Source organism: Oryctolagus cuniculus, chromosome 11 (genome assembly GCF_964237555.1).
Source record: "Oryctolagus cuniculus chromosome 11, mOryCun1.1, whole genome shotgun sequence".
Taxonomy (NCBI): domain Eukaryota; kingdom Metazoa; phylum Chordata; class Mammalia; order Lagomorpha; family Leporidae; genus Oryctolagus; species Oryctolagus cuniculus.
Genome location: NC_091442.1, coordinates 88,583,819 through 88,607,783, shown reverse-complemented (window position 1 = coordinate 88,607,783; position 23,965 = coordinate 88,583,819). Strand labels below are relative to the sequence as shown.

The following is a 23,965-nucleotide window of genomic DNA, read 5'->3' as shown; positions in this document are numbered from 1 at the left end:
AACTTAAAAAGATTTGGAAGAATAAATAGAGATATTATATACAATTTATAAAATTATCAAGACAAAAATGACAGACTTTACATCCATCATAAAATAATATATAAAACACACAGAGGAGGAATAGAGAAGGGCTACAGTAAACACAGAGGAACATGATTCTTCTGAGTGCAGTCGTCCCGGATACAACAGTTCGTTAAGTGCGTGCACACACTTGCGAGGTCACACTAGTGGGCTGTTCCCACGCAGAGCGTGAGCCTCACGCTCTGTGCCTGCGCCCAGCGCCCCGCCAGCCCGCAGCCTTTCGGTTGCTTTCCCGCCCCCTCGTCATCCACCGCAGCAGGAGCGCCACACTAGAAGCCTGGCGGGGTATGGGGTGGGAATGCCTGAGAGGAAACAGCGCCCTGGGAACAGTCCCAGAACCTCCCGCCCTCGACAGGGCTTCCCGCGGGGCCGCCTCCACCCGGAGCCCTCCCGGGAAGCCCGCCCACCCCTCGACCCCAGCGCACACTGGACTCCCACACTTGAGGGGCGGGAGCAAATCAATCAGTTTCCGTCCGAAACTCCGGGGGACCGTCCGGGCCCTGTAAGAAGCAGAGGAGGCAGGGGTCGGGGTGTCCCGCCGGGAGAGAGTCCGGCACAAACCGGCGCTGGTCTTGGCGCGGGCTGCTGTGATCCGTCAGCCGCGGAACCCTCTGGCCCCCTCCACTTCTGGAAGATGAACCTGGAAGTGTGGAGGAGGGGAGTGGAAGGCCATTCTTAGAATCCTGAGCTCAGGGGCTTCCAATCTCCAGTGGTCTCTCAGTTCACTTGGTCCGGGGGCTGCAGCTTCGCGCCTCCCTAAACCAGTCGGAAAGCTCGGGCACCCAAGGCAGGGGATTTTTGTGTGGAGTCGATAAGGCAAAGTGTTCTTGGCCCTCACTCATGCTTTGCCACGATCAGATTACTTTTCCCAGACTGGAGCTGGCTGGGAGGTTGAGGGGTATTTCTTTTCAATCCTTTTATGTGTGTTGAGTTCACCTTGTGTGGTTGGGTGTGGAAAGCGGGGGGGGGGGGGGGGGGTGTGTTTCCAAATTGAGTGAAATTCTCATTCCATGGGTATTACCATGCCTGTGGGGTTGGCAGTTCTTAAAGTTTAGCTAGTCTGCAAATAACTCAACACAATAGAGTCCCCCCCTCCCTTCCTCTCTCTCTCTCTTTTTTTTTCTTTTCCTGCTTCCAAACGCCTTCTTGGAGGCTGAAGCTGGGCAGGTCTCCAAAGGTGCAGCAGCCACAACAATCCCGCAGTTCAAAGTTAAGCAGCAGTTGCACAACTTCCAGCAACTCTCTCAGCCGGCTGCTAATGAGCTGAAACCCCTGAACATCTGAGGAGGTGAGGAGGGAGCTCCAGTCCTTCTTCCTTCGCCCCAGAAATCCAGAAAAACCCAGCTCCCACAGCCCTGGCCACTTGGAGATTCTGTACCTGTTGCTGACTCGCCTGGTAGACCATGGCTCCCTTTGGAAAAAACTTGCTAAAGACTCGGCATAAAAACAGGTAAAGTCGAGTGTGTGTGTGTGTGTGTGTGTGTGTGTGTGTTTGTGTGTGTGGGGGTGTTTAATCCGGTCTTTGGAGGGACAAAATCCTAGGGACATTAGGTCCAGTATGACACTGTCCCAGTGTTGATGATGGCATCGGACAGAAGACAATAAAGAATGATTGTTTTCGACTCTTGCCCTCCACCCCACCTTTGGCTAGTCCTGTTTCCATAAGTAGCGTGGCCAGTGATTTCTCTTTTTGCTGCCCTGGGCATCTGAGGGAAATAGGATGACAGGCTTCATGTTGCTTCAGACAAGACTTTAGAATGCAGTAGAAAGGTTTGACACTTTGATAAAGATGTAACTAGAATTGAGAAGCACTCATTGGAATAAAGAAACGCAGGTACTGATAGAATCTGGAAACCGTGCTTTGGTTCCCCTGAGACTGGGAGGTGGAAAGTTCCCAAGTGAAAATACTTTGCAGAGAACTTTATGTGAACTGATTCTTTCGACGGTAGTTTTGGGCACTAAACGAGAATTCCAACAGCTGTCCTCCCTAATTCTCATTACTGCTAGTTCACTCTGATTGAGTTTGATATGTCAAGTCTGCAAGGTCCATAAGACAAATAAATATACTTATCTCTCTCTCTCTCTCACACACACACACACCACACACACACACACACACAGATTTTCTTCAGCTTATGTGTGTGTCTTAGTTCCATTAAATATTTTATTTGCACTTCAAGTGTTATGTTTTTATGCCAAAAAATGTGAGGGTAATTTTAGGCATGGGCTTTATTTTTTTGAATGTGTTTGTTTTGATATAGGGGCTTTTCCACTGATCTTCTCTCAATCTTGCCTGTTTGTACTTGTCATAATTTGCTTAGTGTAAATTTAAAAGGATACAATTACATGGTAGGAAATGATATAATTATTTTAAAGTGTTGGCATGACAATATAGAGGGATACAACTTTAAATTTCCATACCTTAGTGTGTGCACAAATGTCTACTTCAAAAATTGTACTTCATTCATGCCATATGCATCATGATTTAGTTAAGTTTCTATGAAAAAACAGCCATGGTAAATACTGTAAAACTTTATTTTATTTCCTAGTAACTTGATATTTTATCATAAATAGATATTTATAAATTTTAGTCATACTATGTATGTTAAAGTAATTTGGGTATGTAAAAAACATTGTGTGATGTTTATCAGAACTGGGTTTTTGTTTTAAATGTGTATTTTTCTGGAAGTGTCCCCCACCAACAAAAAATCCTGACTGTATTTTCAGTGCTGTTCTGTAGTACTACTTTTGTAGCATTATGTTGGCATTTGTATTTTGGAAAAGCACATGATTTTATAAAACAAGTGTGTTTCTGGCATACTACCTTGTAGTGGAAGCTATTTGGGGATTTTTGTTCCAATAGAAGAATTCGTCCACAGTGTGCCAGATACAGCCCAATAAAACATTGCAAGCCCCTGTGAGTTTCACTTGGGGAAGTACATTGCCCACTTTCTTTAGTTTTGCTACTGCACCATCTACTCTATTCAGAAAACTAACTTTCATTCAAGGAGGTGAGTCTACAAACATTTTTAATATGACATTTTCTGTGGAAAATTATGAAGGAGTTGAAAGAATAGTTAAAAATAGAGTTTCATAGTATTCCCAATTACTCTGAAAAATGGAATAGTGCTTCCCAAAGTGATGTCTTATCAATAATGCAGGTGCTTTGGCAAAGATGTAAACAGTTGAGAAAGTGCTTAAGCCATTCTAATTGGGTGCTTCCCTTTACAGATTTATATTTTTCTAATCCTTAAGAAAAAAATTAAACCATAGCAGTGGTTGAATAAGAGAAAAAAAATGAGTACCATAAGTTAGGTAGTGAGTAAGTTACAGTCTATTGAAATAGAAGTAGTGTATTGTTGGGAGTCATTTTGAATTGCTATCTATGAAGCCTTTTGTTTTTCTACCATCTCACTGGTGAAACTACAAGTGAAAATTAGTTATATGATTTAGTTTACCAGTTTGTCTACTAGGTTCCATAATGGTTTGAATAATCCTATTTCAATGTACAGAAACCAGATATCTTCCCTTAAACTGACTAGTGATCTATCCTTTTATAGAAAATGTGATTGAAATTAAGAAAGTCATTTGATAAGCGCCAATAAATTCTTCAATATTCCTTGTGGAAGGTAAAGAAAGGATCTGAGTAATATATTGGTAGACCTTATGATAGGTAACTTAAACAATGGCAGAACTATTTAGGTCTAATTGCATGGTTATAAGCAGGAAGTCGATGAATTGCTAAAAGGAGTTTTGGCAAGTTGAGATCATAACATTTTGAGCAAGGTTTCCTAGTAAATTTCTTGCATGTTTACATGTGTCTGCTTTTTCATTCTTGTTTACTCTTGGAGTGATATTTATTCATCCAAGACTGAACTTCATGAGAGAGTTCTCTCATTGTTCACATAGCAAATGTATATTTGAGAGTTTTAGAGACAAACAGGATGCAAATGATGCTTCAAAATAGGAGGCGTAGAAACTTGGAGAAAACACAGGCTATAAAGCTTGGAGAGGGAGGGGCCATACCCGGTTAAACACTGTTATCTTTCCATGCTCAGCACAGTGCCTGGCATGTGCTGGGCCTGCAATACAGTTATTTATTTAATTTTGTGAACTAAAATTACAATTTTTATTCATACTAGAAACATAGTAGTTATTGTATTCTCTATTCCTCATGTGATGTCATCTGGTATATAATTGTGAGTATTTTATATGGGATTGGTTGATATTTGATAAAATCCAATACTTACGGAGATAGTCAAATAATTGTATGGCTATTGACCCAAATAAATCCTACTGTTCTATATATTTTTGTATTTTAAGAAGAAAAACTAGGAAATAAACAAAATTTGAGACTAATACCTGGTCACAAAGCCATTATATTTAGCCATGCAAATGCTTTAGGATTTTTATTTCCAACTTTTATATAAATTAAAGACAAAGTGTCAGTCTAAAAATTGTTTATGTGTGTAGTTAGAATTAATTTAAAAAGTTTTTCTAATTGCAGTAACCTATAACTGTGAAAGTACAGATTGCAGTGTAGCTTTTGCTCTTAGGTGATGTATTATTTACTTTGGTTCCAGGATAACCGAATATTCCATGAATGAATGTCAAAGAGTGATGTATGTCTCATTGATCACTCTTTTCTCCAGAATGAAGAATAAACATGTGGAAAGTCTAGATACTTTTTTGACAAACCTTTCAAGGTTGTAAATGTCATTAGCAGCCATTGTTTCTTACTTAAAAGCCAAAGAAGTAAATAATGAATTACTGATCTATTATATAGTCATATAGACATCTACTAATTGGATTTAGATTGTTAACCTATTTAAGTATTCACATGGATTTGATTTGTGACAATAATTATCCTTATATTAAATTGTATTTTCAAGGTAAAAGTTGTTTTAAACTGGAATATTAGTATAAAACTTTATGGAACACTTGGTTATGAAAAATGATTCATTAGGGTTTTAATTAATAAAATTGGGGATATAGAATCGATTGAAATTTCACAAAACATTGCTAGAAGCAGAAGTTATTGTAGGGAAGTAGTATCCCATATATTTGTCAGAAATAAAAAATACAGATTGTTCATGATGGTGGTGTGTAAAGTGGAAGGAAATTGATGAATATAAAAGATCTAATCCACTTAAAAAGGCCTCTATAATTATTTTCAGGTACTACTTTATACCTCTCTTCATCATCTCCAGGCTTTTCATATATATATGTAATATATATGCATTACATTATACATGCATATACGTGTAACTACATATATATGTGCAATCCCCATCACAGGGTATAGAGATAGTCTCATCATATCAACCTAAAATTAGAGGTCTCAAAAATATACTTGTGATGGATAGCAAGGAATATATTAAAAGTAAGTATTATAGTCTATTATTTTATAATTGATATACAAAATTTGCATTAAATTTGCTTTTGGATGAATTATAGCATATGTGGCCATTTTTATAAAATCAGACATTGTTATATTACTGCTGTAAATAAATCATGCAATGACTGCGACTTCAAAAGGAGGAATTAAGTTTTGTGGTTAGGATAAAAGTTGCTGTCAAGAATATCTCTTCTCTATAATTAGAAGAATGGTGATTTATCAGTTCTGCAAGTGGGAAATTATTGCATAATGTGTTGTGTACTGTTCAAAGAAAGATTTAAGATGCTTCTGAAATTGCATTTAGAAATGCTGGATATTTGAGTATGTAAATCTTCGTAGTTCTCAGGAGTTCTTGAAAGTGATTTCCCCTAATGATACCCAGTAACAGAAGCAGTTTAGTTGACAGAATACAGCCCACTGGGCACAATGACTGGAATACTTTATCCCTGGCAAAAATATCACAGAAAGCATTGGCCAAAATTGAGCTCTAGGAAAAAGTTTGAATTATTCTCAAAAAAAAAAAAAAAAAAAAACAGAAAACAAAACAAAACAAAACTAAGTCATCTTAAATCTGCTTGAATCTAATAAGATATTATGGATGTTAAAACCCAATGTATAACACAAGGTGAATAGTTCTTAAAATAAATTCTTTTGAAAAACATTTTAAAAAGTTTGAAGCTGGTTAACAGTTTTATTTAGATGATATTTTATTGCCAGACTGCATAACTCAGTAAATTTTATGTTACTTAATTGGTATGTACTTTCAGAAGGTCAGATGATAGCACTAAATAATTCTATGGACACAAAAATGTAGCCTTACTCTTTTTTTATCTTAGATCTGAAATTGGAAGAAAGTTGAAGGTAGGGTATGTGTTTATTTCTTCCAAGTGTATAAAAATTCCAGTTTTTAACAAGGAAACCCTGACAGATGACTTTTCTAAAATGAGGCCTCATGGTATCTGTACCACATATATAGAAGTTCAGCATACTTGTGTGTACTGATGTTCTTTGATGTCTGTTTGCTTAAGGAATTTTTAAAGATATCGAAGCACAGCACGGGAAAAACACAACTTTAATTTCCTTAAAGTTAATGGTTTACAACTTTTTAAAATATATGGTTTCTATTCCTGTATAGCCTGTTGTAATACTACACCTTTCAGAGAAAGTTTGCACATTTGTTGGATAAAGGTGAAAATAATTACTAACATAAATGATCACCCAAGTGATCACAAAGTAACTTATTTGTATGAAAGAAATAGAGCCTTGGAAAGATGCTTTACCTTAAACAAGATACTTCAAGAGTGAGAAAGATCAATGGATATAAGTGGGCTTACAAAGAAGAATTACCCTCAACGGTTTATATCTGGAGGCTGTAATACCCTCTGTTTCTATGAACTGATTTAAGATTTCTATAAACATGTCTCATGGAATATGAGCCTGGTGAAAACAGAGAACTTATCTGTACAATTCCTTTCTAAATAATCAATGAGTAGGGGTTCAATAAATGTTTGTTGATAGGATAAAGAAATTGAACACACTGTCAAAACATAGCTGATCCCTATATATTACCTGGATTGGAGTAGTGGATCAGTACATTTTTATTGGATGGGTGTGTGGTAACTTAAAAAAATGAATCTGTAAGTCCAAGGCTGAGCTGTCATCACCCTTGCTCAGACTCATCTTGTTTTCTGGTGGTAAAGGGCCGTATCTCACAAACAGGCAGCGTTACTCATTCTCCAGCAATGCTCTTACCTCCCCTAAAAGACCTGAAATGCAATCATGTATGTGCATGAGTGAGATTTGACTGTTCACTGGGGCTGGCTACCATAGACCCCATTGCTGAATATGGAGCATTTCCCCCTTCTTTTGAGATAAGAGAGAAATATCTGTTTTCTCATATGAAAGGAGGATGTATGCCCTTTGTGTCAGATAATTGGAGTTTATAAGACAAAAGCTAAGTGCTCAAAATAGCCAGAAAAATATTTTGCTTAAGATTTCCGGCTCCCTAGGGGCAGGCATTTTTCGCAGCTGTTAAGACCCGCCCCCCCCCCCCCCCCCCCGCCTTGGGACACCCGCACCCCATACCTGAAGGCCTGGTTCGAATCCCTCCTTTTCTGCTTCTGTTCCAGCTTCTTGCTAATGTGCACTCTGAGAGGCAGGACATGATGACTCAAGTACTTGGGCCCCTGCCACCCACCTAAAAGTCTCAGATTGAGTTCTGGGCTCCTGGCTTCAGTGTGACCCAGCCCTGCAGCTGCCAGAAATTGGGGAGGAAAGGAGCAAGTGGAAAATCTTCTTTTCAAATACAGTGAAAGTAAATTAAAAATATAAAGAGTTCTTACTGTCTAGTCACGTAGACATAGCACATATCTCAGCTGTGATATTACCAGTTGTGTGTCCCAGGGAAAATATTTATAGACTTTACTGCAATGATAATATACAAGGGCAAATCTGCACTTTACAGTATTGGGGAAGGGGACGCTCTTTAAGTAGAAGATTATGCAAATATGAATTAAAGAAAAATTGCTGAAGTCATTCTGGGACTTTGGGAAGTGACGTGCAACTGAGGGAGACCTGATGCTTAGGCATCACTAATGTCAGTATGAATACACCACTGCTCCCATTTCTTATGGCCCTCCTTTAGCCTAGCAGGCTTTAAGTGATTAACACGAATCAACTAATGTAATAGTAAAAAAGAATGCTGTGAAGAAGGAACTGTTATTTTCTCTATTTCACATATGAGGCAAGTAAGACATAGAACAGTGAATAAGTGGCAAAGAGAACTCATATCCATTCTGCAAGCCATTAATCTGATTGTCTATTGAAGACTTAACTTTCTCACCTTTAAAATAGAGTTGATCCTAAACCATCAAGTGTTTGGGTTAAATCAATTATATATAGAAGATTTGTCACAATCCTAAGAAATAAATATTCACTCACTATTCAGGTCTGTTGAATTCAAGATGTTATAAATTATACCCAAGTTTTTAGTACCTAATTATGGTGGAATTTGGAGGCATTGAAATCCTAACCTTCACTCACTAGAATTTCTGGATTACCAGTGATCTCACTCTCACCCTATGTATAAAGAGATAGATTATGAATTATTAAACATAGCTACAAAAGAATCTACATGTTGCACAGAATTATACTTAGCTCTTGATGAAATATATGGATTTTGCTACCCTCTTTGAGCCATTAATGATTTTTCAGTACATAGCACAGTGTAATTAAGGGATGTTTCCTTATGTGTCTTTTTATATTTTGATAAAAAAGGACACGTAATTAAAATATTTTAATTTTATTTTTTGTTATAAAATGAGAGCTTGAATTAGATGTCTAGAGTTCCATTCGATTTTAAGCTTCTATGATTCTCAAATATTTTCTTCGGAGTAGAATTCAATTTTATCATACTGCTTATTTACCTCTTCAAGTTAACTTAAAAGACAAAATTGCAAACGGGAGCATTTTGTAATCTTATTTCACCTAAAACATTATGCATTGTCATATAACCTCAACAAAAGAAAGATGGTATCTTGGCAATTTTCATTTATAGAAAGATATGATTAGTTTACAAATAACAATATCAATAGTTGTTGAATGTTTAGTATTTGCTAAAGTCTAGTATTTGCTAAAGTATTTGCTAAGTCTAGCTGTACCGATGCATGTTACATGTAGCTGCATTTTAATTATCTCTCTCTAGGACTGATACACTTGGTATTTTTACTGTGCCAGGCATGCAAAGACACAACCCCATTCTTTAGAGATTAAACTCCTAATTGGAGAAAACAGCATTATAGTTAAATAACTCATGCATGAACTTAAAAAAAAAATCCATTCTTCCATGGGAAACTGTATTTGACAGGGTAAATAAAATCATAATATTTATAATACAGTTTAGAAAATGAGAGTATAATCTCTGGGAGTTGTGGAAGGGTATTTCTCTAGAGTAGCTACTCAATAAATTGTGATGACTGACTAAGTAAGAGAGGAGTAAACCGAGGTGAAGGAAAATAAAAAGACCATCATCATAATTAGGTAGCATTTATTAAACTCCCACATGTGACAGGCTTGGACAAGAGAAGGGAACACAATCAGATGTACAAAAAGATGTAGGAGGGGGCTGAATCACACAAAGCAAGGACTGACTCAGGATAATCAAAAGAGAGGGGTCCAGAAGCAAGCAGCACTATCATCAGTTTGGCAAGAATCCCTAATCCTGGTTGGGTTGGTAGAAAGCAATACTTACAACTGAAGGTATAATGGAAACATTTTGAAATATTTTATGGATGTATTTACATGTGTCAGACTCAAGCTCAGCTCTAGCTGACTACCATTCATTCGAATAATCTTGTTAACTCGGTCAGTTTATTGGATTATGGAGTTGAATTATTCTACCTCTTTATAGGTTTTTTAAATTTTAATTCCATTCATGCAGATAGTGGCCCAACTTGGGCAAATTTTCCTGCTCACTAATTATGGTGTCTCACTGATAGAAGATTTTTGTCTGTGGCCTAATGATGTACCCCACAGTGCATGCTTGTTCTCAGTCAGTGACTAGCATATTGCATAACCACTTCAAATACCTTAGTTACCTAATGCTCCTTATTTACTCTGATCACTTGCAATCCCACTGAAATTCTCTGTAGTGATGGCTAGCTAAGGGAACAAAGCATCCAGTGGAAGAATGTTATTCTTAGGAGACCACAGTGTCCCACAGCAGAGCCTGAGGGTACTTATTTTTATTTCTGTGCAGAAGGGCTCACATTTGCTTGTCAGCTCTTAGAGATGCTATTGAAAAACCATGGATATTTCCACGGGTAGACATAAAACAATTGCATTCTCATATGAATGAGTTTATCACAATTAGAAAAGGCACCTAAGATGCTATAATGGACTTTTTTTTTTTTTACAAAAAGATTTATTTATTTATTTATTTATTTATTTATTTATTTATTTGAAAGGCAGAGTTAGAGAGGTAGAGACACAGAGTGAGAGGTCTTTCATCTGGTAGTTCACTCCCCAAATAGCTGCAATGGCTGGAGCTGGGCTAATCCAAAGCCAGGAGCCTGGAGCTTCTTCCAGGTCTCCCATGTGGGTGCAGGGGTCCAAACACTTGGACCATCCTTTACTGCTTTCCCGGGCCATAAGAGAGAGCTGTATCAGAAGCGGAACAGCCGGGACTCAAACCGGTGCCTGTTTGGGATGCCAGCACTGCAGGTAGTGGTTTTACAGCTATGCCGCAGTACTGACCCCTATGGTGGACCTTTGAGGCTTCATCTTGATGAGTAGTGCAGGAACCCAGGCAACTTATAGGAGCAGACCACAAAATATTTGCCTTTGTTTCTTGACTGTCTGGTCTACTGTAGTAGTTAAACTCAAGGATTCTTTTTCCTATAATTATTAACAATAGTCATGAGATATGAAAATGTTACTTTTCTTAAAATATTCATCACTTTTAGTGTTTCTACTTTTAATCAGAAGAAATTATTATAATCGCAATTTAGAGGATTAAGTGAAATGGTAGCTTATGCAATGTAATGCCTTACATGCTTTGCATGTGCCACTTTACATAGCACTGATTCTTAAATTTATTTTAGCATTTCAAAGGAAGATGTCCAACAGGGCTTCCGTCAAGAAGTATGCACCACTTGGGTCACCTGCATGTCATTTCAGAGTGCTGAGTTCAAGTCTGGGCCCCACTTGTGCTTTCGGCCCCCGGCTAATGTACATCCTGGGACACAGCAGGTTGAGTCCCCACCACCCATGCGGGAGACACACATTGAGGGCCCTACTTCCGGTTATGACCCAGCCCAGCACCTCCCAGTGAAGGCGGTTAGGGAATGAATCAGTAGATGGGAGATCTCTCTGTCTTTCTGTCTTTCCCTTTCTCTGTCTCTCTGCCTTTCAAGTAACATAAATACTTTAAAAAGATAGAAAGAAAAGGCATTCATCAGCTTGTTCACATTTTAATTCAAAGTGATGGTTGCTTGATGATTTAAAAAACATCCCCAGATATTAAATTTTTGCACATTATGAAGGATTAACGTCAGATATGGATCGTATTTTTAAGGATCTTGCTGACCAACATACACAGAAGACACAGATAAATAACATTAAAGACATTTTAAAGAGTTCTAATAAAAATCCACATTTTCAACCATAAATACTTATTTAGTGTGTAATGTGTGCCACATGCTATTCCAGGTGCTAGAGATAAAGTAGTAAGAATGAGAGTCCAAGTTTGTACTCTCATTAAGTATATGGTACAGTGTTAGTGAATTACAAATTTCAGATACAGTTTTTGCTATAAAGAAAGAAACCAGAAGGCTGAATTGAAGCCTGTAAAGTGGTCTGTAAAGAAGAGGCTTTTGAATAAAGATTTGAATGAACAAAAGCAATCAGAGCTTGTAAAGCTCTTAAAGAAGACAGATGGGATAGAAAGTGTAAAGTCACTGAGGTGGAATTGGGCTTGGACTTGTGGAAGAAAGGAAGGAAAAGCAGTGCAAAAGGAGTCCATTAGTACAGGATGTACCTGAGAACCGAGATAGGGATATGGTTATTTGGGTATCTGTGGACTTGAGATGCTTGTTGATTGCATTTAAATGTAAAGGAACTCTATTGACAGGTATTAATCAGGAGAGTTATCATATTTATGGTTTTAAATTGTCTTAAATTTTTTGTCTACTTTTATTCATTTGAAAAGGAGTGAGACAGAAAGAGACAGAGAGGTCTCTTGTAGCTGCAGGTTCACTCCCCAAATACCTACAATAGCTAGAGTTAGGCCAGCCTGAAGCCTGGATCCCAGGACTCAGTCTGGGTCTCCCGTGTGGGTGGTAAGGACCAAAGTACTTGAACTATCACCTGCTACTTCCCAGGGTGTCCATTAGCAGGAAAATGGATTCAAGACTGGAGCAAGGAATTGAATGCAGGCATTCTGATATGGAATGGGGGCATCTTAGCTGCTATGATAAATGCTTGTCCCTTATTTACGTTTTTCAAAAGATCAAATTGGCTGCCATATGAGGAGGTAACTGTGATAGGATGAAGAATGGAAGCAAGGAATCCAGTTGAGAAATCATTTCAATAGTATAAACAAAGGATGGTGACTAACATCATGATAGCAGAGGAGGAGAGAGAGGAAGTAGACCTTAAGAGATTTGTAATGGTTGGGGAGGAAAAGGAATAATGAAGGAAGTCTCTGAAGTTTCTGGCTGGAGCAACTGTGGGTGGAGGCACCAGCTCCTGACACAGAGATATTCGTACCGGATTAGCTTTTAGGGGAAAGTAATGATTCTGCCTTGGCCTTATTAAGTTTCATATGCCTATTAAACATCCATGGGAGATGGTTAGCAGGATAGTAGTGCCTTGGGCTCATGACTAGAGTTAAGGGATAAAGTGTGATTTAAGAGATAAGGAGAGAGTAGTATCCCTCTGTGGGTTTCAAGAACAGCAGCTGGGTTGGAACCTAAATGAGAGGTAAGATTTGACTATTTTAAGATGGACAGAACACTTTAGTTAAAGAAAGAAGAAACAGGAAGAAAGGCAAAGTGTTTAATGTGATAATATCACTATAGTTGGTAGAAGGCCAAACACATACTGCCACCTTCTTTGTTTTATGGTAGGGGCCAATGAAAGAGCTGTGAGCCAGAAAATGACTTGATTATTGTGTACCATAAAGATCACCCAGAGAGAAATATAGAGAAAATATTGGGGAGAGTTGAGAAGGAATAGGAATGGGACAGGTGGGAGAGAGTTAGAGGAGTCTCTTACATACAGAGAGAAGCAAGATATACTCACCATGGAGACAGAAATTATAGGAAATAAAAATTCAATGGGTCTGGATAGTATTTACATGGAAAAAAGAATCAATGTCATTGCAATTTTGGCGATTAGTAACTGGGAACCCATGCTTGTCATCATAAAGAACCAAAAGAATGGCAAGATAATTTGGGGGAAAGAACAAGATAAGGAGACAACTTTAAGGTGTCATTTCAATGTTTTCAAATATTCCACCTCCAAACACCTGGTGGTTGGCTATACTGCACCTGAGACAGGACTGTGAAAGCAGCCTTTTATCCAGCCTACTCTCACCCCTCCTGACGTCCATATGGGGCTGATTAATAGGGAGCACAGTGCACCTGGAGTGGCGCTTTGATGGCAAAACACACTGGTTTCCCACTCACAGCCTTCGCGCTGACTCATCCTGTGTTAATTCCATTTGGGCCTCACAAAGCAGCTATCCTTTTAAGGATCACTTACTCCTAAACTTTGAAATTCCTCCCAAACATGCCCATTACTTCCACTAGACTGTAAATTTCTTCTGTATAAAAATCATGATATTTTCACAGTCACTTTTAATCTAGAGAATCTTGCACAGAATACTTGCATAGATACTGAAGTTGAAAGAATGTTTTACTACTGAAATAAATAAAGTCTAATTTTCGGATCAGATAAATTTTATAGTTCAAATTTAGCAATGAATGTCCTGGCTTCACTGTTTCTGTGCACATCCTAGAAAGAAGATTTGAGTACTTAGGTCCCTGCCACCCACATGCGAGACACGAATGGCATTCCAGGCTCATGGCTTTGGCCTGGTCCAGCCCTGGCTACTGTGAGTATTTGACAAGTGAACCAGAAGATGGAAGATTTATCTGTCTGTCTCCGTGTTTCAGTTTCTCTGTGTCTGTATCTCTGTCTTTCAAACAAAATGAAAATAAATAAAAATTTAACAGTGGAATGGTCAATAATTTTTTGTAAAAGGCCAAATAGTAGGAGCTGGAATTGTTACACAGTGAGTTATGCTGCTGCTTGTAACTCCAGCATCCCATGTCAGAGTACAATTTGAGTCCCAGCTACTCTACTTTCAATCTAGCTTCCTGCTCATGTGCCTGAAAAAGCATCAGGAAATGCCTCAAGTACTTGGGCCCCTGCCATCCATGTGGGAGATAAGGATGGAATTCCTGCTCCTGGCTTCTAGCTTCTGCATGGTCTAGTCCTGGATGTTGCAGCGATTTGGGGAGCAAATCAGTGGATAGAAGATTCTCTCTTTCTCTCTCTCTCTCTCTCTTTCAAATAAATAAGTAAATAAATATTTTAAAACAGGTCACATAGATTAGATTTTCCCAGCCACAATGGAACTATCTCAACAACTCTGTCAATGTAGTAAGAAAACAGTCATAGATAATAGATAATGAAATGGGCCTGTTTTCTAGAAATTTGTATTTACAGAAACAGGTGATGGGATAGTTATAGCCACCAGACCATAATTTTCAGACCCCTGATCTTGATTACTGGCTGAGAAATTCATTTAACTTACCTCTCATAACCCCTCCCTATCATTCTCCCAAAAGGAAATTTTTAATACCTACCTTTAAATTTCAGAGGTAAAAGTTCTAGCCCAGATCCAACTAGAAACCCAACAAGAAAGCAAGCATTACACAAGGTAGAAAGAGTGTTACTAGGCGTACTCTGGGTTCTGCAAAAGCATCAAGAATGGGCATCTATTTCCATCCAGGTTGTGGAGGGGATTATTTAAGAAAGTCAGGGAATTTTCCTAAGGGAAAGAATACTTGAAGCAGAATAAGAGTCAGATGGAGAATGGGGTAGGGGGCAATGGTGATTCAGAACAAGGAAACAGATTATAGAAAACCATGAATCAAAATATAAGCGTAGTAGATACATTTGGTGATTTATGTGACAGCAGGTTGTTTTCTTATTAGATCTGTCACAGATCAAAAAGAAGTTAGGAATGACTAGTGTGAAGTATGCATTTAAGAATGCTGCCTTCTGAGTTGGAGGGGTGAGATCATGGAAGGAATTCTAGAAGAATGGAGGGAGAAGGAGAGAGACAGGGAGGGTGGGAGGAAAAGACGGGGAGTGATTTAAAATGAAGGACTTGGGAATCATTTAAAGACTTTAATCAAGGAAGGTTCAAAACTAGATTTGAAGTTTAAAAAATGGCAGTGTGGTAATACTGTGGGATACAAATATGAAGGTGCAAGATTTCATAATAATATAGTAGCTTACTGTGATAACAGAGTTAAACAGAAGGGTGGATATTTACAACAGTTGTGTGAAAACACAGTTTTCAAGCTTGGGAGACAGAATGAGGGATGGTGATCACATTCAGTAAGACGGGAAATCAGGAGAATGGAATAATTCAGGATATGAGATGAAAGGAAGATGTCAGTTTTAATGGGTCAAATTTGAGCTCTCTTTGGGTTATACAAATTCAGATGCCATGTAAACATAAAAGAAAGGAATTTGGAAATAGTGTAGAGCTTAAGGTCAAAAAAGTTATATTTGCGTACATCATCATACAATAGATGGACAGTGTTGTGGGTATTGTCACAGCTGCTCAAAAGAATATGTTTAGTGAGATAAGAAATGACTCATAGAAACCTGGGGGATGCCAGCCGTATCAGATGTAACTTGCTTAATAGAACATTCCCCCAAATTAGGGACTGAAACAACACTTCTTGTTGATGATTCTGCTGGTTGGCAAGTCTGTTGCAGCTGCTTGCCCCTGGGCTGTCTCATAAGCAGCTGGCTGGGTGAGAGCTGTATCAGGTGCATCAGCTTCAATGGCCAGGGCGCTCTCTCTCCATGTGATCCTTTATCTCAGGCCTCTAAAAACCATCCCAAAAGAAAGGAAGCAGACCACAAGGCTTCCTGAGCCTGGGCTCCAGAACTTCCACAACGTGGTTTTTGTAATCTTCCATCCATTACAGCACGTCCCGAGGTCTGTTCCAGTGGTGAGGAAATAGACTCTTTGTTTTTATGGAACTACAAAGACTTTATCACCTTGGGAATCTTATCCTGTATGACAACTTCCTCTGTTAAAAAAAAGGGAAGAAGGAAGGTCTGCGTGGCAACTGGGCAGGAGAAGCTAGGAAGTAAAGATAGAAGTAACAAGAATTGCACAAGAACAGCTTCATGGAGGTCAAGGCTAAGAGTTACAAGACAGGGAGGCAGAGGTCACATGCATTCCATTACAGAAGGTCAGGTCAAGTCAGTTAGGAGATTCCCGATAACCACAGAAGAAATCAGTCATTGAGGGTTAGCTGCAGCAAATGTCACTTCCTGGTGGGTTGAAGAGTTCCTGGAAAGAGGTGCACTAGGGAGTGATTAGGACTGTAGTTTGAGTTTGTGAAGGACAGGAATGTATGGTAACATGCAAGCCATTACAATAATGCACACACAGTGGAAAGGGCCAGAGGGAAAGATCAAAGATAAGCAGTTTGAGAAGGGATAATTTGTGAAACAAAGACCTAGAGGAGTTACAGGCAGTGCAATTCAGAGTATATTAAAGAGTTCAAAACCTCAAGGAGAAAAGTGGACAAGAGCTACTTTTGATTACATGACTGTTATTTTTTCTCACTGATAATGCTTTCAAGTATTTTTCCTTTGCCTTAATGTATTAATAGGCCCCAATGTGCTGTCATTTCTACCAGGTATTATTGCTTCTAGGTAATTTGTTCATGATCAATTTGAAGAGTAGATCATTTTATATGAAGCTTCTCATTTAAAGTCACATTTTGTTGTACTCAACTATAGAGTTTGTTCAATAAATAAAAATTGGGGATAAAGGAGTTATCTGGTACTTTCAGCTATATTACTTGAAAATTTAAATTCTCACATATTTTAGTGCCATTCAAATATGGCAACATATCTCAGGTACATTTAGAGGGACAAGCTAAAAACATACAATCATCACTAAGTAGGCAAAATCATTTATGGATTTGTCTTCCAAAGGAAAACTGATGCTAATAGTATTGAAATAACTACAGTGTCATTAAATAAAGTATTGAGGCTAGGTAGCTGTCCTTTTAATAAGTGGCCTTCTGCTTTGTTACGAAATATTTCTCTACAAAATACAAATCAGTAAGGCTACCCAAGGTACTTGCCAGGCACAGGTAACACTGGGAAGTAAATGCTAGAATTTCCAATGAGATTAGATATTTTCTCAGCATTTCATCTGGTTAATACTACATGTTAAATATTTACATTTGGATTATAATCAATTTCCGGAATCTGAGCTAAGAGCTTAGTTTACTTAACCCCAAGTGGTCTCCAATGCACATTCTTTACACATTCCCTTCCCTTTGCTCTGTTTATGGGAATTATGTACCACAGCTTCCCTGCAGTTATGGAATGTCTGGGCTTTTGCTTATCCTGCATGACTGGTTTATGCCATTACTGCCTAGAAAATTAAACTGGCATCGGTAGAGGATGAAACACACCAACTTTTCATTTTCAGGATTCTGTGTTTGTTAATTTTTGACTACCCTAGATTTTCAAAGAATAATCTTTTGAAGAATTCCTATGTTCAAACTATTTTATGAAAAATGCTAGTAGCTTGTATTTGGAGGAAAGTTTTTACAGAAGTCTTTTCATTCTTCATCTGTCAAAATAGTGATTTGAATTTTCTTAGTGACCTAAAAAAAATCTGTATTATTTATGGTTGAAGGATCTGTGTTTATCTCTTCCTAGGAATGCAGTGCTATGAATCAAAAACTATTACCACTGAAGACATTTCCCACGCACTAGGTAAAATTGGCTATAGTAAAATTTTATGGAGCAGAGCATCAATATCATTTACCAGCTTCATTAATTTTAATTTTACTTAAACTTTGTTTTTTTGCGTACCAAATTTCTTTATTTGAAGGAATGGTACAAATTAAAGTATGAAAGTGGATGTTTTGGTACAATGTCTAGAAAAAGGTAAAGGTAGCCCCAACATGCATGCGCTGCCTTGGTGCATAGCCGGGGAAGTTAGTTAAACTTTATTTTTTATGTATGTATGGGTGTGCACATTTTAAAAAAGATTTGTTGATTTTTATTTATTTGAAAGGCAAGAATTACAGAGAGGGGTGTAGAGAGGGAGAGGAAGAGGGAGGTATAAGAAAGAGGAGGGAAATGGAGAGGTGGTGAGAAGAGAGAAAGAAAAAGGAAAACCGGCAACAGCCGGGTCAGGCCAAAGCCAGGAACCAGGAATTTCATCCTGATCTCCCACATGGATTACAGGGGCCTTGTTCTGATGTCATACCAGGGACATTAGCAGGAATGGAAGCAGAGCCACCAGTACTTGTCAGACTGTCGCTCTGATATGGGATGGTGGCTGACATCACATGTGGCAGCTTAAACTTCTGCACAGCGCCAATCAGCATAGCTTTCAAAAATCAACAGGCAGGGACATCCCATGTTTTAGAACTTACTAAGAACAAATTGAACAACGCTCTAAATCTTCAAGAACACTTGCAACTGTCTCCCAGATTGTTTCAACATATATTAATATATCACACATTCTTTAAAAACTTTGGGATTTTGAAATTGTTATTTATTCATTTTATTTAAGAGAGAAATTGTTATTTATTCATTTTATTTAAGAGAGAGAGAATGAGAGAGAGAATCTACTTTCCCTTGGTTTATTCCTCGAATACAAAAGCTAGGGCCAGGTCAAATCTGGAAGCCAAGAACTCAATCCAGTTCTCCCTGTGAGTGGTAGAGCCCCAACCCCTTGAACCTTCACCTGTTACTTCTCAGGATGTGTCCGTTGGCAGGGAATTGCAGTCAGGAGTTCACCCAGAACTCAAACCCCAACACTCTGATATGGGATGCAGTCATTTTAACAGGCGTGTCAACTGCTGTGTCAAATGCCTATCCATAATTTTTTTTTCTTTTTTTAAGATTTATTTTATTTATTTGAAAGACAGTTACAGACAGAGGTAGAGACAGAGAAAGATGTCTTCCATCCGATGGTTTACTCCCCAGATGGCTGCAGCAGCCGGAGCTGCGCCGATCCGAAGCCAGGAGCCAGGAGCTTCCTCCAGGTCTCCCATGGGGTGCAGGGCCCAAGCACTTGGGCCATCCTCCACTGCACTCCCGGGCCACAGCAGAGAGCTGGCCTGGAAGAGGGGCAACCGGGACAGAATCCGGTGCCCCGACTGGGACTAGAACCTGGTGTGCCGGCACCGCAAGGCGGAGGATTAGCCTAGTGAGCTGTGGCGCTGGCCGGCAATTTTTTTGCAAATGATCAGGTAGTAAGTGTATGGAGTTTGTGAGCTATACAAGTCTCCCTCCCTCAGTAAATCACCTTTGCCATTGCAGGGTGAAAACAGCCTGGTGTAATATGTAAAAAATGAGCAGAGCTGTCTTCGATAAAACTATGGATGTTGAAATTTGAATCATATAATTTTCATGAGCCATAAAATAATTCTTACTACATTTAAAACATTTAAAAATATAAAAAATGTTCTTAGTGTGTGATCATACAAAAATAGACAGTGAGCTGGATGTAGTCGAAGGTCCATTTACTGCCTACCCTGTACTAGATAAATATTCGCCAAATATGTTTGACTATCCAAATATTGACCCATCACCTACTTGTTGCAGAGTTGATGCATTCAAATAAAACTAGAAAATTAACTGAATCATTTATTGCTTTCCATTGTTAAGTTTCCAAAATTAGTGCTGACATTTGGCTCTGTTTGCTGAATATCTAGACAATATACTGACATTTACAAACATGAACTTGGTGTCATTGTATAAACACATTGCTGTCTTCTTTCTTGCTAAAGTATAAAGGGAACTAGCAGTTACTAAATTCTATCAAAAAGAACTTCATATCTGTGGTCATATATTGTTTAACTATAACTTTGTGAGTTGGGTGTTATTTAGATGAAAACATCTAGCTTAGGTATATGAGGGGTCTCCAGAAATTTCATGGAAAAATAGAATAATGTAAATTTTCCTGAACTTTTTTAAGTGACATGATTTTAAGTAACTCCCTTTAAGGAATCTTTAAACAAAAGATAATCAGGATGGGCGTTCAGCGCAGTGGTGAAGTCATACCTCAGAATGACTGTTTCCCACACTGGAATACCTGGCTCCAGTCTTGGCTCCTCCACCTCCCATCTGACCTCCTACTAATGCACACCTTGGGAGGCAGCAGATGATGTTCAAGTACTTGGGTATTGCCACTCAACTGAGATGCTCTTATTGAATTCTAGGCTCTTGAATTTGGCCTTATCCAGCCCCACTTATTGTAGGCCATAGGAGAGTGAACCATCACTGTCTCTGCTTCTCTCTATCTATCTGTCTTTTGAATTATAAAACTGTAAATTTAAAATAAATTTTAAAATGACAGTCTATACAACAGAATATGGTGCTTTAAAGTGTAGGTAAGATCATTGGGAAAAATTAATGAATAATTTTAAATAAAATTTAGTATGTGTAAAGTGTTCTATTCATTTATTTACTCAGTTATAAATTGATTATCATTGATGAAAATCCCTTATTGGTTCAGGGTGATGATTTTTTTTAACTTTTATCTAATGAATATAAATTTCCAAAGTACAGCTAATGGAGTACAGTGGCTCCCCCCCCCATAACTTCCCTCCCACCCGCAACCCTTCCCTTTCCCGCTCCCCCTCCCCTTCCATTCACATCAAGATTCATTTTCAATTCTCTTTATATACAGAAGATCAGTTTAGCATATATTAAGTAAAAGTTTCAACAGTTTGCACCCACGTAGAAACACAAAGTGAAAAATACTGTTTGAGTACTAGTTATAGCATTAAATCACAATGTACAGCACATTAAGGACAGAGATCCTACATGAGGACTAAGTGCACAGTGACTCCTGTTGTTGACTTAACAAATTGACACTCTTGTTTATGGCATCAGTAATCACCCTAGGCTCTTGTCATGAGTTGCCAAGGCTATGGAAGCCTCTTGAGTTCACTGACTCTGATCATATTTAGACAAGGTCATATTCAAAGTGGAGGTTCTCTCCTCCCTTCAGAGAAAGGTACCTCCTTCTTTGATGACCCGTTCTTTCCACTGGGATCTCACTTGCAGAGATCTTTCATTTAGGTCATTTTTTTTTTGTCAGAGTGTCTTGATTTTCCATGTCTGAAATACTCTCATGGGCTTTTCAGCTGGATCCGCATGCCTTAAGGGCTGATTCTGAGGCCGGAGTGCTGTTTAGGACATCTGCCATTCTATGAGTCTGCTGTGTATCTCGCTTCCCATGTTGGATTGTTCTCTCTCAGGGTGATGATTAAATGAACTAACACATGTAAAGTACAAATTACAGGACATGGCACGTAGTAAGTATTTATTAAATGTTATTATTATTAATATTAACATTATATGTAAAATAAACATTTATAGAAAAAAGACTATAAGGAAATAGATATTAACAGTTTCTAGGTTCTGAGATGAATAGACATTTGAAATTTTCTTATTTGAAATTTGTATTTTGCTGATTTTCCTGATGTGTTATAATATAATCAAGAATGATTAAAATAGTTAAAAAATTGTTTAGTAAGTGAAAAAGCCAGTAACTTAACATATCTGATTCCTTCAACTTTACTACATATATATAGACATACATACATATATATACGTATATATATATGTTTCACAATATAATAGAAATGAGAAAACTTTACTTCTTCGAAGTGTTACTCCCATTTTGAAAATATATTTTATTTTATTTGTATTTGAAAGTCAGTGTTACACAGAGAGAGAAGGAGAGGAAGAGAGAGAGAGAGAGAGAGAGAGAGGTCTTCCATCCGCTGGTTCATTCCTCAGCTGGTTGCAATTGGTGGAGCTGGGCTGATCCAAAGCTAGGAGCCAGGAGCTTCTTCCAGATCTCCTACATGGGTGCAGGAGCAGCCAGGTCTCAAATCTCTGCCCATATGGGATGCTGGCACTGTAGGTGGTGGCTTTACCCACTAAGCCACAGTGCTGGCTCTGAAATATATTTTAAAATCTAGGGGCCAGCACTGTGGCTCAGCAGATTAAGCCACCACCTGTGACACCAGCATCCCAAATGATCACCACGTCAAGTGCCAGCCGCTCCACTTCCAATCCAGTTCTCTCTTAATGTGCTGGAGAAAGCAGTGGAAGAGGGCCCAAGTCCTTGGAACCCTGTCACTGATGTGGACCACTGTGATGAAGCAACTGGCTGCTGGCTTCTGGCTTCAGCCTGGTCCAGCCTGGGCTGTTGTGGCCAACTGGAGAGTGAACCAGTGGATGGAATAACTCTGCTTCAAAAATAAGTAAATAATCTTTTTAAGAAAACTGAATAGCACTCTGGCCTCAGAATCAGCCCTAAAGGCATTCGGATCTGGCTGAAAAGCCCATGAGAGTATTTCAGGCATGGAAAGCCAAGACACTCTGGCAAAAGATCTCTGTGAGTGAGATCTCAGTGGAAAGAACAGGTCTTCAAAGAAGGAGGTACCTTTCTCTGAAGGGAGGAGAGAACCTCCACTTTGACTATGACCTTGTCTAAACAAGATAAGAGTCGGAGAACTCAAGGGGCTTCCATAGCCTTGGAAACTCATGACTGGAGCATAGGGGGATTGCTGATGCCATAGACAGGAGTGTCAATTGGTAAAGTCAACAACAGGAGTCACTGTGCACTTACTCCTCATGTAGGATCTCTGTCCTTAATGTGCTGTGCATTGAGATTTAATGCTATAACGAGTACTCAAACAATATATTTCACTTTGTGTTTCTATGGGTGTGCAAACTGTTGAAATCTTTACTTAATGCATACTAAACTGATCCTCTGAAAAAAAAAAAAGAAAAGAAAAGAAACTATCAACTCCCAACTTGACTCTCACTGGGATTAAACATGACAATAGGTCTGATCTGATTTCATCATCATTAAAAAAAAATCATCCATTATTTTTCACTTTATGTTTCTGTGTGGGAGCAAACTGTTGAAATCCTTACTTAATGTATACTAAGCTGATCTTCTGTATATTAAGATAATCGAAAATGAATCTTGATCTGAATGGAAGGGGAGAGGGAGTGGGAAAGGGGAGGGTTGTGGGTGGGAGGGACGGTATGGGGGGGAAGCCATAGTAACCCATTATTCGTACTTTGGAAACTTATATTCATTAAATAAAAGTTAAAAAAAAAAAAAGAAAGAAAAAAAAAATAAGAAAATGTGGCTTTAAAAAAAAAAAAAGAAAAAAAAAGAAAACTGAATAGAATGGACAATTCGGTATTTTATCCATAGATCCACCAGATAAACTGTAAAATAATTTTATAGTTACTTCTTACGCAGGTTAAAAAAAATAGGAGTTGGGCCAGCGCTGCGGCTCACTAGGCTAATCCTCCGCCTTGCGGCGCCGGCACAGCGGGTTCTAGTCCCGGTCGGGGCGCCGGATTCTGTCCCGGTTGCCCCTCTTCCAGGCCAGCTATCTGCTGTGGCCAGGGAGTGCAGTGGAGGATGGCCCAAGTGCTTGGGCCCTGCACCCCATGGGAGACCAGGATAAGTACCTGGCTCCTGCCATCGGATCAGCGGGGTGCGCCGGCCACAGCGTGCCAGCCGTGGCGGCCATTGGAGGGTGAACCAACGGCAAAAAGGAAGACCTTTCTCTCTGTCTTTCTCACTGTCCACTCTGCCTGTCAAAAAAAAAAAAAAAAATAGGAGTCTGTGCAGGATAAGCCCCTGATAGCCAA

The 23,965-nt window shown here is 38.8% G+C and overlaps 1 protein-coding gene across 3 annotated transcripts in view; it reads left to right on the top strand.

Annotated features, from left to right (window-relative positions):
• Window positions 1–352: 352 nt before the first annotated feature.
• The window catches only part of RASSF9 (Ras association domain family member 9), a 37,284-nt gene continuing 13,671 nt past the window's right edge, over window positions 353–23,965 (top strand). Inside the window, exons 1-2 of one of the 3 annotated variants that reach the window (XM_051845719.2) lie at window positions 1,084–1,531; window positions 13,998–14,093. In XM_051845719.2, coding sequence (XP_051701679.2) covers window positions 14,047–14,093 — 47 coding nt within the window. In that variant the 5' untranslated portion in view covers window positions 1,084–1,531; window positions 13,998–14,046. Of the gene's footprint in view, window positions 1,532–13,997; window positions 14,094–23,965 lie in introns of all 3 variants that reach the window. The other 2 variants (XM_002711271.5, XM_051845720.2) reach the window with 2 other exon arrangements.